The following is a 15,423-nucleotide window of genomic DNA, read 5'->3' on the forward strand; positions in this document are numbered from 1 at the left end:
GCCTGAAACCCAATGCCAGGCAGATTGTGAGACCTGACATTGGGACAAAACCTTTTGTGAATTGGGGCCTGATAGGGACTAGAGATATCTCTGATTTCCTAAACGTGGAGATTACATTCAGGCAGGATGGACCTGAAGGTATCTTGGCAATCAGACTAGGCCTTGACTGGAAGGGCTGGCAGACAGGTAGAAGGACTGTAGTTCTCCAGCTGAGCCCAGAGCTTGCCTGTCCAGTGGGCATGCCTGGGCAGAATAGGAGGGCTGTCCTTACACGTTCCCTTAGACTCTGGGAACTTCTGTCCCTTCTGTGGCTTCAGTTCTCCTTCGTGCTGTCCTCAAGGGACAGTATACCCAAGAGCAAGAGCCCAGATCCATAACACTACAGAGGTGCAGAACTGGACTTGCTCCACTTTATGGTGGCTTTGAGGAACACAACTGAACACCAGAAAGCTGGTTTCCCAATTGTCCAAGAAGGGTTGCAACCTCCTGGCATCCCAGACTAGACCCAGCTGAGCCTGGTTCTTATATCTGAGGCAGCGTGACACAGAAGCACTGGACACCGAATCCCTGGAGGCTGAGCTTGGACACATGAGTCCGGGTTCCTGTGTAAGTCATGCTTGCTACCAGCGTGCTGCCTTGCTGGGTAAGACAGAGACCTACGTGAGAACTGTCTTTCTCCCCTCACCTGACCACTCTACCCACTCCACGCATGTCCAGTGACCACAGGTCTGAGGTTCCCACCCCCCTGAGTCCCAGTGTGCCCCCAGGGATCCAACAAGGTCTAACTGTTTATCTCCTGTCCTTTCAAGTTATAGCTCCAGCTTCCTAGCAAATGTCTAAGTCCAAAAGGCTGACATCTCAGCCTCTGCTCCTAGTGTCCGCTCTAGGAATATTTACCCTGCTGCCCTCCATGTGTCTGCTCTTGATGAGGTCTGGAGCAGCTGAGCACTAGAGGATGGAACGGGCATGATCCTATCCTGCCCGTGGGAGATCCAAACTTGCATGGCTCAGCCTGGTCACCACTAGGTCCCCCTCATCCATTCATGCACTGATAAACTTAACCATTCACCCACTCATTTAATCAACCACTTGGCTCTCCGTGCCTTCTTCTACTCGCACATTAATCCACTCCTTCATTCATTCATTCATTCACTGGCTCACACACTCATTCACCTGTTCATTCATTCACTAATTCACCCACTTATTCATTCATTCATTCATTCATTCATTCATTCATTCACATGCCCACTCAGCCACTCGCTTCCCCATTTATTCACTCATTTTCCCACTCATTCGGTCACGTACTCATTCATTAATTCACTTGCTCATGCATTCTTTCTCTCATTGTTTCCTCCCAGGATGCTTCTGACCCTGAGCATTATTCAGGCTCTCATTAGCTTCTGTGTAGTGACTGTCACTTATGGGGAAATATTCTCTCTAGGAAACAGAGGCAGAGGACTCCCCAGTAGCCTTCACTGGGCTTCCAGGCCCCTAGTGAACAGCCTGACATATAAGCTTCCTGGAGTGCAGTTCAGTTCCTATATCTATAGACATGATTGTTTGTCTTAAGAAAACAAAACACACACACAGAGAATCCATAAATGCTCTTGAGTATATTTATAAAACATATTGGTCATTTCCTTAGGTTGGGGGGGGGTCATAGGTGCAGGTCTGAGGTGAAAGTGAGGCCAAGCAGATGTCACCTGCATCCAAGTGACTGTCATTCATAGGATCCTTGGGTGATCATGAAGTTCTTTCAAAAGGAGCCCGCGACCACCATGTCTCCACCTAATCAGTGGAGAGGGGCCTCTCCTACCTCCAAGACCATCTGGGGTCGATGTCCCTCTTGAAGAGGAAGCGGCAGGTAGGTAGAATTCAAGCCACTTGCTGGCCTCGGGAGGACCTTTTGGTTGGGACAGCAGCGGTATTCAGTTTACTGGAAAGGCCCAAGCATGTCCTCGCTGACCCTGAATGCCGACTGCTGGCCATGTTCCTCACTTTCCTTGGACTTGAACTCTTGTTCTGAGGACTCTTCATGGCTTGTGTCCTCTAAAGCATGGCACTGCTGGCCCAGGCAGCCACACTTCTCAACCTGGGTGTAGCTGAAGGTCCGACTGGAGCCGTCATCGCAGCGCAGAGTCACATTCCTCTGAGAGGTTTGCAGCTCCTGGCAACACTCACATGTGTGCTCTACCTTGTTGGCCTCCAGGGAGTACCTGTGGGTAGATCTGTTCAGCACCCAGCCTTGCTGGGAGCTGCCTGAGCATGCCACAGGTTCTGTGTCCAGCTGGCACGGTGCCGAGCTCCTGAGGTCCTTGTCACCCTTGTTCAAGACCCTATCAGCTCATTTGCCAATTGCCCTGGGGCGACTGTTACTGCTACAGCTGCCCTTGGCCACCAGGTGTCCTAAGTCCACAGTTGGATGCCCAGCAGGTCCCTGCTGAGTACCTTGGATGTGATACTTCCACAAACAGATACTGCTTTAAAAGGAGTCAGTACCGCCCAAGGAGCTTGGAACCCTGTGGATGCTACCTTGGAATTCATGAGTTATCAGTAACAGTCTAGAAGCTCTGAACCCTCTTTCTCACCCTCCTGGTTCTGCCTATCTACCCTGTATCCCACCCCCCACCCCATCCCTGCTGTCAACTTCGTCTCTGAATACTCCCTGGGCTCTCTGGGGCCCATACATACATGGAGGTGCTGTCTCCGCAGTTGCCTTGGCAGTAGGAGATGCTCACTGGGCCCTCAGAGCTGCAGTTTTGCTGACGGATGATCTGCTGTCTTTGGTATACCGTACATTCTGGGAGGACAGGAAAGGAGGCAGAAGGTAATTGTCTAATCAATAACTTCCTGGGTGCCCCAGGCTGGGATCAACTCCTTCTTTGTCAGATCCCCACTTACTCTGCTGGCGTAAGGGACAGTCATAGCAGCATCCGTCTTCTCTCAGCTGAGCCTGGCCCTGTGCCAACAATGGGCCATTGTGAATGTCAGGGGCAATGAAGCATTAAGAAATGGAGGAATGAGACATGAGGCCAAAGGCAAACAAGAGTAGGAAGCCCTTCCACTAGTGAGGAATGCCTGCTGGTCGTGCAGCCCTCCCCATCATCCCAGGGAGGGAGCTGCCCCCTTGGCTGGAGCGGGGAAGCCCAAACTTTACCTGCGGACAGTTGATCTTGGGACACTCTGTCTTCATTGTCACGACTATGGGTACATCTTGGAATTTCTCACACTTATGAGTCACACACGGGTTCCCAGGTTCTGCCCATAACTCACCAGGCTGCAAGGAGGCCCAGGCTGCATAATGAGTGCCTATCCTCTGTCTCCTTAAAGCCTATTAGCTTCCAGGGAGACACTGGCACAGGCCAGGTGTATGTCTGCGAGATACGGCTTCCCAAGAGCCCCCAAGGTTCTAGGACCCTTTCTACTCAGCCTGGAATCCCCAGGACCCCACCTGATGACCCCTGAGCCTCCATAATTTAGGCCACTCAGGATCTAGTACCCCCAGAGCCCTGATGATTCTGTTCACAGATGCTGTCCATTTCATGTTCTATACCTAGGCCGGGGACTTTGAGTAGTTTGGTGAGCGGTGTGACTTTGCCCTAATCAATCCCCCTTCCTAAGGTCACCTAGCATGGTCCCAGCTACTCGCCTGGTAGAAGTAGGTAGAATTGCTGTTGTATTTAAAAGGGCAGGTCTTCGGTATACACTTGCCACAGCACTGCCCTGGCATGGCCTGGTACTCAGAGCCCTGCAGGGAGAATGGTGTGCTGCCTGAGTTCGGGCCATTGGCACAGGCTGACAAGAGCAGAAATGGGGCCAGTGCTCACCTTAGGACACTGGGTGTTACAGATCTCAGTCTTACAGTTGACCATAAAGACATCGGAAAGGGGATTGCTGGAAACCTCACACAGGCATCTCTCACATAGGCTGGAGTAGACCATGTCACCAGGCTGGAAAGAGTCCCGGCTGGGCATTAGTGGGCTCAGGCTCAAAAGAGACCTTACCTATACTTTGGCCAGTTATCCTGGCTGCCCACCAGGCTGACCCATTCCCTTGGTGTTACTTTATTGTGAAGAGACAGTGATTCAGGTGCTGTCACAGGACAGAACCTATCACTCTGTCTCTATGTCAGGAGACCCAGGATACCACATACTTGGGTAATGGCATGGAAAAGTCAAGCTGGGGTATTGAGGTGCTGGCGTGCCCAGTATGATTTCAGGGAGCAGAGAGCTTGTAGAATCCTGATGATCCCAGGTAGGTATTGGCAGCTTCTAGGGTACTAGGGCCAACTTTAACTGCACTGCTCTGAGCTATGTCCACAGAAGCTTGGGTCATTGGTCTGGGCAGGTTCTAGAGAGGCTCAAGCTCTCCTTGGCTTCTCAGATGTCCACCTGAGCTCCAAAGGGCTGGTGGGGAACCCCAAGTGGGAACTCAGTCCCTGTAGGCTCTAAGGCCTGAACACCAGTGATTCCTACCTGGTAGAGAGTCCCATTGACTTCACAGCCCTTCTGACCTGTGCAAAAGACATACAGGCTGTAGCCTAGGCCTTGCATGGCACAGCCTGGCTTCTGCACCAGTAAGTTCTGCTGCTAGATACTGGTCCACAGCAGGCTTCCTTCCCACCAAGGGCAACCACTCATCTCCAACCATCCATAGCTTCATCATTCCCAGGGGAATTCCAGACCCCAGTGTGGCTTGGTGCAAAGGTTAGGGGCACTTACTGCTGCAGTTCTGGCTCGGGCAGCAAGCTCCCTCCTCATATGTGACTATCAGGCTAGAATTCTTCGGGCAGTGCAGAGGCGGAGGGCAGTGGCTGGAGTTGCAGGCTGTGGGTAGAGAGCTGTCAGGGGCTGGGTTTCCTCTATATATGCTTCTCTTCTGCTCTAAGTGCCCATCCCCCACACCACAGGATGCCATGGCAGCCCAGAACCCCAGGAGCAGGCTCTTCAGGCTGAGCAGAGGAGTCTCTACCACACAAAATTAAAGAACACCTGCTAGGAGATTGTCAGACCTGGACACAGGTCCCTCAGGCAATGTGCAGAGCCTGGGAGAGCATGGCTTCTCCTCCCTGACTCCTGAGACCATATATGCAGAGCTGACTACTGACTTGGTGCACCTCAAGACAGTCCTACCCTCGGGTATGGGGACAGTAGCAAAAGCTCACCACAGCTGAACTGGGGACAACACTGGCCAGCCTCCAGGGCTACAGGCACTGGCACAAAGCCAGGCTCTGGACAGGTGGGCTGAGGACAGGCCTTCTTTTGGCAGGTTAGCGTGGCTTCCTTACAGATGCAGTCCTGGCAGTCGATGCTAATGGTGTGACCCGGCTGTGGAGGAAAGATATATGAATCTGACCTGTGCGTGAGATGCTCATCCCTGGGGCAGCTGTAGCCAAGGCTCATGTTCAGGCCCCACATGTGCTGAGGTGCTGTGTAGCAAGCCTGGAGAGAGGGCTTCAGAAGTGCAAGGCCTGAGGCACTACAGGCCAAGCATGGGGGCCAGGAGCTGAGGCGGGAAAGGGGCTTCGTTTCGTGAGCAACCCTTCCCTACAACTCATCACATATCTCTTCAGGGAATAAGGAGTTCCAGGAAAGAACAGGGCTGACCAGTCCTCATGAGACACCCAGCAGCTCCAGAACACAGGCAAGGCAGGCTCCAGGGAAGAAGGCCTTCCTGGATCCTGTTGGGGACACCAGACTCTCCCTGCCTTCATCTGGTCTTTGGCACATTAAGGGAGACACCCCAATCCCAGCCCTACACTGCCTTTGTTTTCAGGATCCCCCTCCAGCCTTTCTGGTCCCCAGAGACCATTACCATTTATACCTACCTCCACAGGTTCCCCACGAGGCCCCAGACACCCTGTAGAGAGGAATTCTGTCATTTTAGGTGGCCACAGGGATAGGGCAGGAATAGAACCCATTGGTCACCATAGTGAGCTCTGGGGTCAAGCCACATCCTGCCCCTCCAAACCCACACTCCATGCCCTTGGGGACGTACATTGGCAGGAAGGCACGCAGATTGAGTCATTGGTACTGAAAAGTGTCGTGCTGTCTGGACAGAAGCAGCCCTCTGTCTTGGGACCAGCCTCTTGAAGGGTCCTGTGAAAAACAGAGAATTGGTGGGTCCTTCACCCCCAGGTAAGAAAGAGCCCATCCTCGGAGAGCCAAATGGCAGAATTGGGTGCCCAGGGTTTGTCAGTCCTGAGAGTACAGTGCTGACACTTACAGGCTTGGGCTGATGCCATCATCCCTGTAGCAGTAGTGAGGGTTGGATGGGCCACAAGGCTGGTATACTTGGTTATCAGGGCACGTGAATGCTGTGTGGAGAGAGAGAGCCACACCTGAGAAGCCATTTCAAGGCCCCACTTCTGGGCTCCTCTAAGCCCCAGCCATTGCTGAGTACTGACACCCCCTCAGAAGCCTTCAGTGGCTATCGCTAACCTCGAATTCCTCTAAGTCAGCGGTTCTCAGCCTTCCTAACGATATGGCCTTTAACATAGTTCCTCATGTTGTGGTGACCCGCAACCATAAAATTATTCCTCTGCTACTTCGTAACTAAACTTTTGCTACTCTTTTGAATCATGATGTAAATATCTAATATTCAGGATATCTGATATGTGACCCCTTGACCCACAGATTGAGAACAACTTGTCTAGGTCCTTAGTGCTATTGTTTGTCTAAGACAGACAACACCTCAAGCCCTAAGTCCAAAGACACCTTAACTTGACAAACCCCCTTTTTCACAAGCCCAAAACTTGGAGCCTTTCCTTCCAGGGAAGACCGGTCCTAAGTCTGGCTGTCCTTCTCCTTACCCAGGCTATCTGCCCAGTGACCCTAAATGCTCGCGACAGAGGACAGGAAAGTAAGCTGGCTGGGCACTCACAGCAGGTGTTGTTGGTTTGGCTTCTCCAGGGGATGCACACGCCTTGGGCTGCACAGAGTGATGCATAGAGCTCTAGGCCTGAGCATACGACCTCCAGGTCCAGCATGTGGCAGTAGTCAAATAAGCAGCCTTCATAGAACTGCAGCGGGGGGATGACATCATGGCAGAGCTTGAAGGTACTGTGAGTGGGCAGAGACAACCATGGTGGTGTGTACATCCATTCTAGTCAACTTGCCACCCAGAGGGCAGCTTCCAGATCTGTGATATCCCCTTAGAGGTGAGGTCTTGGGCAATGACTCAGCACCTATGAGGCTGTCTCCCAAGGGCATCCCACCTCTGTGTGTGCCAGAAAAGGTATCAGCCAGAGTATTGCTTCCTGCAATGCCTCTCTTCCCTCATGCTCCCTCATTCTGAAACCCATACCTCTCCCCTCAGGCTCCCTCATTCTGAACCCCTGGGTTTTGCCCATGTGCAGGCAGTAACTGATGCCCATACCACTGAGAGGGGCCAGTGGAAGACTTCAGAGATTAGCCAACCCAGCCACAGTCAGCCCTACAATAGCATTCCAGCAACAACTGTCTGACTCAATCCATAGAGACAGTGCCCAGAGCCTGGAACAAGGCAGGTCTCATTTTTCTTAGGAGCCTTTTAAGGACCCACTAGCTTTTGGCAGATGGGGCCAGGAAGGCTACCCCACTTCCTGGAGTCTTACTTGCTTAGGATGAGCTCACAGAGTGGCGATGGTGGGCACGGAGTAGGTGAAGGCCTGGGTACCACTGAAGTTGGAGTTGGTGAAGGCCCTTGGCAGGAAGGCTGGTTGGGCACCTTCCAGTGGAGAGACATCTCAGAACAAGAGGAGGCTATGGAACCCCCAGGCAGGCGGCACTCATCCTTTTTGTCATTGGTGCAAGTGCCTGCAGATGAGACAAGGGTCAGCCAGCTGGGCAGCAGACCTGTGCCCAGTGGACTCCTGTTGAAGAGCAGAACTGACATCTTGTCTTGCTTCCTTTCCTGTGCATCTGGCTTTCCCAGAAGTCAGTTCGGTTCCCGGTGTACAGGGAAGCCGCCAGGGAACATCAGATGTGAAGCACAATTGTGCACAGTCTGAAATCTCTCTAGGCCCATGGGGAGGTTGACTTCAACACCCGAACAATATCCAGAGTGGAGCTTACCGCACTGGCCCTCTGTGTTGTTGGCAAACAAGTTGAAAGGCACCTCGACAGAGAAGATGAGACCCGAAAACATGACCCGGACACCAATCTCTTGGATGGTAACATACATCTTGATACCCACATGGGAGGTGACAATGCCATTCTGCTGGAAGCCAGGACTGACTACTTTGTTGTTGAAGATGATCTGGATACACACAGCAGGAGGAAGTTTAGGATTAGGGTCCCTATCCCAGACCAAGCCTGCCACAACCCCTCCACACACAAGGGCATGTCTACCTGGTTGGTCATGACCCCTCTAACTGGCCTGCGGGTCAGCACCACACGGTCCTGGTGGTACTCCACAATGATGGACTGTGGGCAGGAGACGCTGTCTCCCACGTCACAGTAGTAGTTGTCAATGAGCACACGGAAGTATCCAAACACGGGCACGATCTGCTGCACCAGCACGTATGTGCAGTTATCCAGGAAAGTGTAGTAGGCGCCATCAAATGTGATGTAGTGGGGATCACCCCACCCGCTGCAAACACCTGTGGGCACCAGGTAGCTTTTAGCAGGGCCTCTATACCACCTATGGAGTAGCTTTCATCCAGCTGGTCCAACCCCTCCCCTGTTGCCTCCAAATCAGAATCTTCTGAAACTATTGTACCCTTCTGACACACATAGGTGGTTCCTTCAGACTCTGGCCTGGCAGGTCCTTCATAAGCCGCTGAGATTCTAAGACCCAGAGGACCCTTCTCTCCTCCCACTGGGCTCCATGGTTCTGGGGCTCTGTCCTCTCTACTTGGCATCCCTATCCTTGCCTTCACAATGGAAAGTGTTTCCTGATGTCCACTACATTCTCTCCTCCTCTGTCATGCTGCCCCCTGTTGAACCTTAATTCCACTCACATTGGCACTGGTAGTGCTGGCAGCAACCATCCTGGTCATCCACCTTCAGAGGTGGATAACCATTGGCACAAGATGGTTCCTTCAGCTCTGGGCACTGGCGTGGGCTCAAGGAGATGACATTGTTGCCCTCACAGGTGGCTTGGGAACAATTCGGCATGGGCCAGGTCTCTCCTCTCTGCAGAAACAAAGCCAACTGTGGGCCCGAGTGCTGGGCCATAGGACCACTCTTCAGTTCTCGGGGTTCTATATCCCCATTCCAGCTCATAGCCTCACCTCACCCCTGCTAATACATTGAACTGGTTATACTCATGATGTGGAACTGTCTCCTCCCACCTCCACTGTATGTCACACCTTTGCATGTGCCACTACATCCATGGAGAGTACCAACCCTCTGACACCGTCACTCTCATTGGGGGAAGTTTTAAGCTCCAGCACCAACACCCCACTATGTGACAAGAACATCCATATCCTCAAAGCATAGACCAGCCCTATAAAGCCATAAAAGAACTCAGCTCAAAGCTCACCCTGTGTCAACTAGTGACAATTGGTGATCTTCACGAGGACTGAAGCTAAGGTCTAATTGCAAAGACACCAAGGTTTCCACAGTGGCCACGAGTCTCCAGAGAGGATGGGAGATAGACTTACCAGTCTTGGAGGAAACACATTGCACCGATCCCGCTCAGTGACAGGTGGCGTGGTCGATGTAGATAGAGTTGTCGCAGGAGGTGGCATGGTGGAGGGGCAGTCTTGACTAACCCTCTTGACCACCTGACAATCCTGGCTACACATCGCATAGTAACAGTGGCCATCAAGGTCTGTCTGGTTGTAGATGATGGATCCTGCAAGACCAAGAGGTATGTAGAAGTTAGGAAGGCAATGGGAGAAAAGTCTGCTTCCAAGGCAGAAGGCCTCAAGGCATCTACTTAATGAAAGGATAAGACTAGAAATGTTTGAAGGCAATTGTGGCACCGTCTGCCAAAACTAAGGATAGTCACAGAAGAAAATGAGGAACCAGGGAACCTTAGAATTCTGCATAAAAATATCTTACTTACCCAAGGGGTATAGCTGGCCTGACACGCTGCAGAAGCAGGGAGTGGTAGAGTGAACCCTATGGCTGGTCGACAAGGACGGGGACACAGATGATGGTGACACAACTGCAGATGAGGGCTTATGGGATAATGTCACAGGAGAAGTCTGATCAGTCCTGAGGCAGTCTTCAGGAATGTGACAGCACAGCAGTCGCACCTCATAGTTGAGGCACATCCCAGAGTCGCCCCCCTGGTCCCTGTTGTTGCACACCAGGCCCACACTGGGGTCACACTGCACCACCTGACCCAGATCCTCCATCTCTCTCTCAGGGTAGTTCTTAGCCCTGCATTGCAACTGTGTGATCTCCTCTCGGTGACAGAGTCTCTCTCCACTCCTCTCAATGTTGCTGTAGGTTTCCAGGTCCCCTCCATGTAGCCCAGGCACTGGAAAGTCAGTGTCAAACCATTTGGTCCAGTTGCACTGTAGCTGGCAGTGGGTGGTCACTGGTTGAGTGGTTGTGTGTGAACTACCTGAGGTCCAGGTCTTTGTGTCTATGGTTGCTGAGTGACTACTGGTGTCCTTTGTGGGAGAGGAATACATGTGGGTGGTCCAGTTGGTCTCTGTTTTCGTGCTGGCTTCATGTGAGGGGGGTTGTGTGGTAACTGAAGCTGTGGAACAGTTGTTTACTACTGTGCAGCACTCAATCCGGATCTCATAGTTGTAGCACATGGGTGGCAGCTGGTTCTTGTTCAAACAGATCAAACCCTCCTCTCGGTTGCAGGTCACATCCTGCCCCAGCTCCTCCAGTGGTGTGTTGGGAAAGAACTGAGCCCTGCACTCAACATTTCGTGGCTTCTCACAGAACTTGTATCCTTTGGATCTCAGGTTTGCAAAGGTGTCAAAATCTCCACTGTTTCTGCCAGACCCAGGGTAACTACCATCTATCCAATTGGTCCAATTGCAAAGCTCCTGTTTGCACTCATGAGTTGTTTCAGAGGAAGGTATGGTGGACCCTGAGGTTGAGCTGGTTTGGGTTGTAGAGGTGGTGCTGGCCTTTCCTGTATTGGGTGAGCTGGTTTGGGTTGTAGAGATGGTGCTGGCCTTTCCTGTATTGGGTGAGCTGGTTTGGGGTGTAGAGATGGTGCTGGCCTTTCCTGTATTGGGTGAGCTGGTTTGGGGTGTAGAGATGGTGCTGGCCTTTCCTGTATTGGGTGAGCTGGATTGGGGTGTAGAGATGGTGCTGGCCTTTCCTGTATTGGGTGAGCTGGTTTGAGGTGTAGAGATGGTGCTGGCCTTTCCTGTATTGGGTGAGCTGGTTTGAGGTGTAGAGATGGTGCTGGCCTTTCCTGTATTGGGTGAGCTGGTTTGAGGTGTAGAGATGGTGCTGGCCTTTCCTGTATTGGGTGAGCTGGTTTGAGGTGTAGAGATGGTGCTGGCCTTTCCTGTATTGGGTGAGCTGGTTTGAGGTGTAGAGATGGTGCTGGCCTTTCCTGTATTGGGTGAGCTGGTTTGAGGTGTAGAGATGGTGCTGGCTTTTCCTGTATTGGGTGAGCTGGTTTGAGGTGTAGAGATGGTGCTGGCCTTTCCTGTATTGGGTGAGCTGGTTTGGGGTGTAGAGATGGTGCTGGCCTTTCCTGTATTGGGTGAGCTGGTTTGGGTGGTACTTTCTGTCTGCACACCGATTGTCATAGTTTGGGGCATGGAAGTACTGCTTGCTACGTGCATGGAAGTGGTGGCAGGTGTTGAGCTGGTGACAGTCTCACTTGTGCTGCTGAGAAGAGTGACATGTGTGGTCATGGGGCAGCCTTCAGGAATGTGACAGCACAGCAGTCGCACCTCATAGTTGAGGCACATCCCAGAGTCGCCCCCCTGGTCCCTGTTGTTGCACACCAGGCCCACACTGGGGTCACACTGCACCACCTGACCCAGATCCTCCATCTCTCTCTCAGGGTAGTTCTTAGCCCTGCATTGCAACTGTGTGATCTCCTCTCGGTGACAGAGTCTCTCTCCACTCCTCTCAATGTTGCTGTAGGTTTCCAGGTCCCCTCCATGTGGCCCAGGCACTGGGAAGTCAGTGTCAAACCACTTAGTCCAGTTGCACTGTAGCTGGCAGTGGGTGGTCACTGGGGAATAGGGCACCTCAGAGTGAGGGCTGGTACCCGTGATGCTGGTAACAACAGAGGTGGTGCTGGATCCAGGGACAGAGAGAGTGCTGGATTTCCCCATGAATGTTGTGTGGTCCGTCTGCCCAAAGTTGGTGCTGGTGTCCCTGGTGGACACTGTGCTGACTGTTGGCCCTGAGGCTGAGCTGGTTTGAGTTGTAGAGGTGGTGTTGGCCTCTCCTCTATGTATTGAGCTAGTTTGGGGTGTTGAGGGGCTGCTGGCCTTTCCTGTATTGGGTGAGCTGGTTTGGGGTGTAGAGATGGTGCTGGCTTTTCCTGTATTGGGTGAGCTGGTTTGAGGTGTAGAGATGGTGCTGGCCTTTCCTGTATTGGGTGAGCTGGTTTGAGGTGTAGAGATGGTGCTGGCCTTTCCTGTATTGGGTGAGCTGGTTTGGGGTGTTGAGGGGGTGCTTGTCTTTCCTGTATTTGGCGAGCTGGTTTGGGTGGTACTTTCTGTCTGCACACCGATTGTCATAGTTTGGGGCATGGAAGTACTGCTTGCTATGTGCATGGAAGTGGTGGCAGGTGTTGAGCTGGTGACAGTCTCACTTGTGCTGCTGAGAAGAGTGACATGTGTGGTCATGAGGCAGCCTTCAGGAATGTGACAGCACAGCAGTCGCACCTCATAGTTGAGGCACATCCCAGAGTCGCCCCCCTGGTCCCTGTTGTTGCACACCAGGCCCACACTGGGGTCACACTGCACCACCTGACCCAGATCCTCCATCTCTCTCTCAGGGTAGTTCTTAGCCCTGCATTGCAACTGTGTGATCTCCTCTCGGTGACAGAGTCTCTCTCCACTCCTCTCAATGTTGCTGTAGGTTTCCAGGTCCCCTCCATGTAGCCCAGGCACTGGAAAGTCAGTGTCAAACCATTTGGTCCAGTTGCACTGTAGCTGGCAGTGGGTGGTCACTGGTTGAGTGGTTGTGTGTGAACTACCTGAGGTCCAGGTCTTTGTGTCTATGGTTGCTGAGTGACTACTGGTGTCCTTTGTGGGAGAGGAATACATGTGGGTGGTCCAGTTGGTCTCTGTTTTCGTGCTGGCTTCATGTGAGGGGGGTTGTGTGGTAACTGAAGCTGTGGAACAGTTGTTTACTACTGTGCAGCACTCAATCCGGATCTCATAGTTGTAGCACATGGGTGGCAGCTGGTTCTTGTTCAAACAGATCAAACCCTCCTCTCGGTTGCAGGTCACATCCTGCCCCAGCTCCTCCAGTGGTGTGTTGGGAAAGAACTGAGCCCTGCACTCAACATTTCGTGGCTTCTCACAGAACTTGTATCCTTTGGATCTCAGGTTTGCAAAGGTGTCAAAATCTCCACTGTTTCTGCCAGACCCAGGGTAACTGCCATCTATCCAATTGGTCCAATTGCAAAGCTCCTGTTTGCACTCATGAGTTGTTTCAGAGGAAGGCATGGTGGACCCTGAGGTTGAGATGGACACAGATGATGTGGCTGGAGTTGGCTCTGGTGTTGGGCTAGTGATGGGCAGAGTTGTTTTAACAGTGGTAGAACTGACTGGGGCAGGAGTCGATGGAGCTGGAGTTGGTGAAGAAGGCACTGAGGAAGAGGGAGACGGACCTGGGGTGTGGGTAGAAGGACCTGAGGTAACTGTGCTGCTGTATGGGTGCTCAGTTGAGGTGACAGGGACTGAGGAGGTTGTGCCACCCAAGTTAGTCGTCCTGGAGGATATCACATGGGTCGTCTGGGAGGTTGGACAGTTGACGGGGATACAGCACTGGACTTTGATCTGGTAGTTGTCACAGAGCCCTGACAGCTGATCACTGTTGTAACAGATCAGCCCTACAGTTGTGCTACACTCCAGGTGCTGCTGCAGCTCAGGAAGAGGCACCCCGGGGCTAGCCTCAGCACGGCACTCCACTGCTTTTGGCACTGAGCAGATTGGGTAGCCATGGGCACGGAGGTTCTCCAGAGTGTCAAAGTCACCGCTGTCAATGCCACGTCCAGGACGGCTGACATCCATCCAGGGAGACCAGAGGCACTCCTCCCGGCAACCTGATGTGGTTACGGCGGAGGCTGAAGTAGACATGGTCATAGGGGCTGTGACAGGGCTCTTCACGGACAATATGCTGCTGGTTGTCGATGCAGCCTTGCTTGGGCCCCCTGAGGGCCCTACACTCGGGGTAGGGCTGGAATGTGTGCTGGAGGGTCGCATTGAGGTCATGACTGTGGACAAAAGTAACAGGAATGAGCACTGGGGCCTTGGGACTGCCCCCCCTGGTCCCTAGTCACAGCCTCACTCCTCCTTCATCGGCTGTCTTGTGGGTCTCACCACCCTGGTCATACCAACTTTGAAAACTGAACATTATAGCCATGTCAGTCAGCCTACCTTCCCAGTGCCTTTCAGTGGGCAGAGATGGTCCACGAACAGACAACTTAACCTCTAAAGAGTAACCTCTACTCTCTGAGCCACGCCCTGAGAGGAATCTACAAGCTTAAACCCCTCAAAACTAGTTTGGGGTAACTTTAAAAATCTCCAGGAGGATGAGACCTCAGAGACGCCTAGCGATCCATGCAGTGTAAAGCAAGCAGGCAGCTATGAATTCTGGGAGAATCTCATATTCATCCAAGGCTGGCCTAGGACCATTTGTTCTCGTAGCTTCTAAGCTAAGGCCTGTTAGGCTGGAACCCCTGCTTGCCCCGCACAAGCTGGGAAACCCCCATCTGCCCTCCTTCCCCCAACCCTGCCCACACAGAGAAAACTCCCCCACCCCCTTGGAATAAACTCTGTGCTAACATGTCATCACTTCCCATCTCCAAGTGCTCACCCAAGAGTGCCCGCCCAGGGGCTCAGTTTCTGAACACGTATGGGCACAATCCCAGCTCCTAGCTGGCATGCCATCACTCCTCACCTAAGTTCTATAAAACCCCCTTACTTTAGCCTGGATGCCAGTGTGACGTGACTGATCTCCACCTGTGAGATCGGTGAACCCACCTGGGAGCTGCCTCCTAATAAATCTGCCTTTATGTACTTTTAATCTGGTCTAATCTGGCCTGTATCTGTGTCACTGCAAGAGAGAGAAAGCCTTTCAAGGCCCACACTCCCTTGAGGTCGTGTCCAGTCGCTACAGAAAGCAGCACTATGGATACCAGGCCTGCCAGAATGGGTCAGTGGTCAGTATGACTGATCCCTTTCTGCTGTGGAACAAAGCAAGCTATTCCTGTCCCTCCCAGCTCTTGAGCCTCATGGCCTGCCACTAATATCTAGAGATAGCCATTAACCTAACGTTCAGCAAGAGAGGCAGTACCAATCACCATGGAGAGGGATACCCCTGG

General features: G+C 52.5%; 1 protein-coding gene across 1 annotated transcript in view; it reads right to left on the reverse strand.

Annotated features, from left to right (window-relative positions):
• Window positions 1-1,612: 1,612 nt before the first annotated feature.
• The window catches only part of Muc5ac (mucin 5AC, oligomeric mucus/gel-forming), a 30,664-nt gene continuing 16,853 nt past the window's right edge, over window positions 1,613-15,423 (reverse strand). The window contains exons 31-49 of the mRNA XM_085841148.1: window positions 9,994-14,313; window positions 9,587-9,780; window positions 8,942-9,116; window positions 8,331-8,581; window positions 8,055-8,238; window positions 7,595-7,796; window positions 6,883-7,061; window positions 6,226-6,316; window positions 5,998-6,098; window positions 5,828-5,859; window positions 5,165-5,327; window positions 4,722-4,826; window positions 4,476-4,513; window positions 3,828-3,950; window positions 3,650-3,748; window positions 3,158-3,277; window positions 2,902-2,959; window positions 2,692-2,800; window positions 1,613-2,216 (exon numbers count right to left, since the gene is read on the reverse strand). Of these exons, the coding sequence (XP_085697274.1) occupies window positions 1,934-2,216; window positions 2,692-2,800; window positions 2,902-2,959; window positions 3,158-3,277; window positions 3,650-3,748; window positions 3,828-3,950; window positions 4,476-4,513; window positions 4,722-4,826; window positions 5,165-5,327; window positions 5,828-5,859; window positions 5,998-6,098; window positions 6,226-6,316; window positions 6,883-7,061; window positions 7,595-7,796; window positions 8,055-8,238; window positions 8,331-8,581; window positions 8,942-9,116; window positions 9,587-9,780; window positions 9,994-14,313 (6,827 nt within the window). The 3' untranslated portion in view covers window positions 1,613-1,933. The remainder of the gene's footprint in view (window positions 2,217-2,691; window positions 2,801-2,901; window positions 2,960-3,157; window positions 3,278-3,649; window positions 3,749-3,827; window positions 3,951-4,475; window positions 4,514-4,721; window positions 4,827-5,164; window positions 5,328-5,827; window positions 5,860-5,997; window positions 6,099-6,225; window positions 6,317-6,882; window positions 7,062-7,594; window positions 7,797-8,054; window positions 8,239-8,330; window positions 8,582-8,941; window positions 9,117-9,586; window positions 9,781-9,993; window positions 14,314-15,423) is intronic.

The sequence above is a fragment of the Mus caroli genome, unplaced genomic scaffold (genome assembly GCF_978045245.1).
Source record: "Mus caroli unplaced genomic scaffold, Mus_caroli_1 scaffold_8, whole genome shotgun sequence".
NCBI classification, from domain to species: Eukaryota; Metazoa; Chordata; class Mammalia; order Rodentia; family Muridae; genus Mus; species Mus caroli.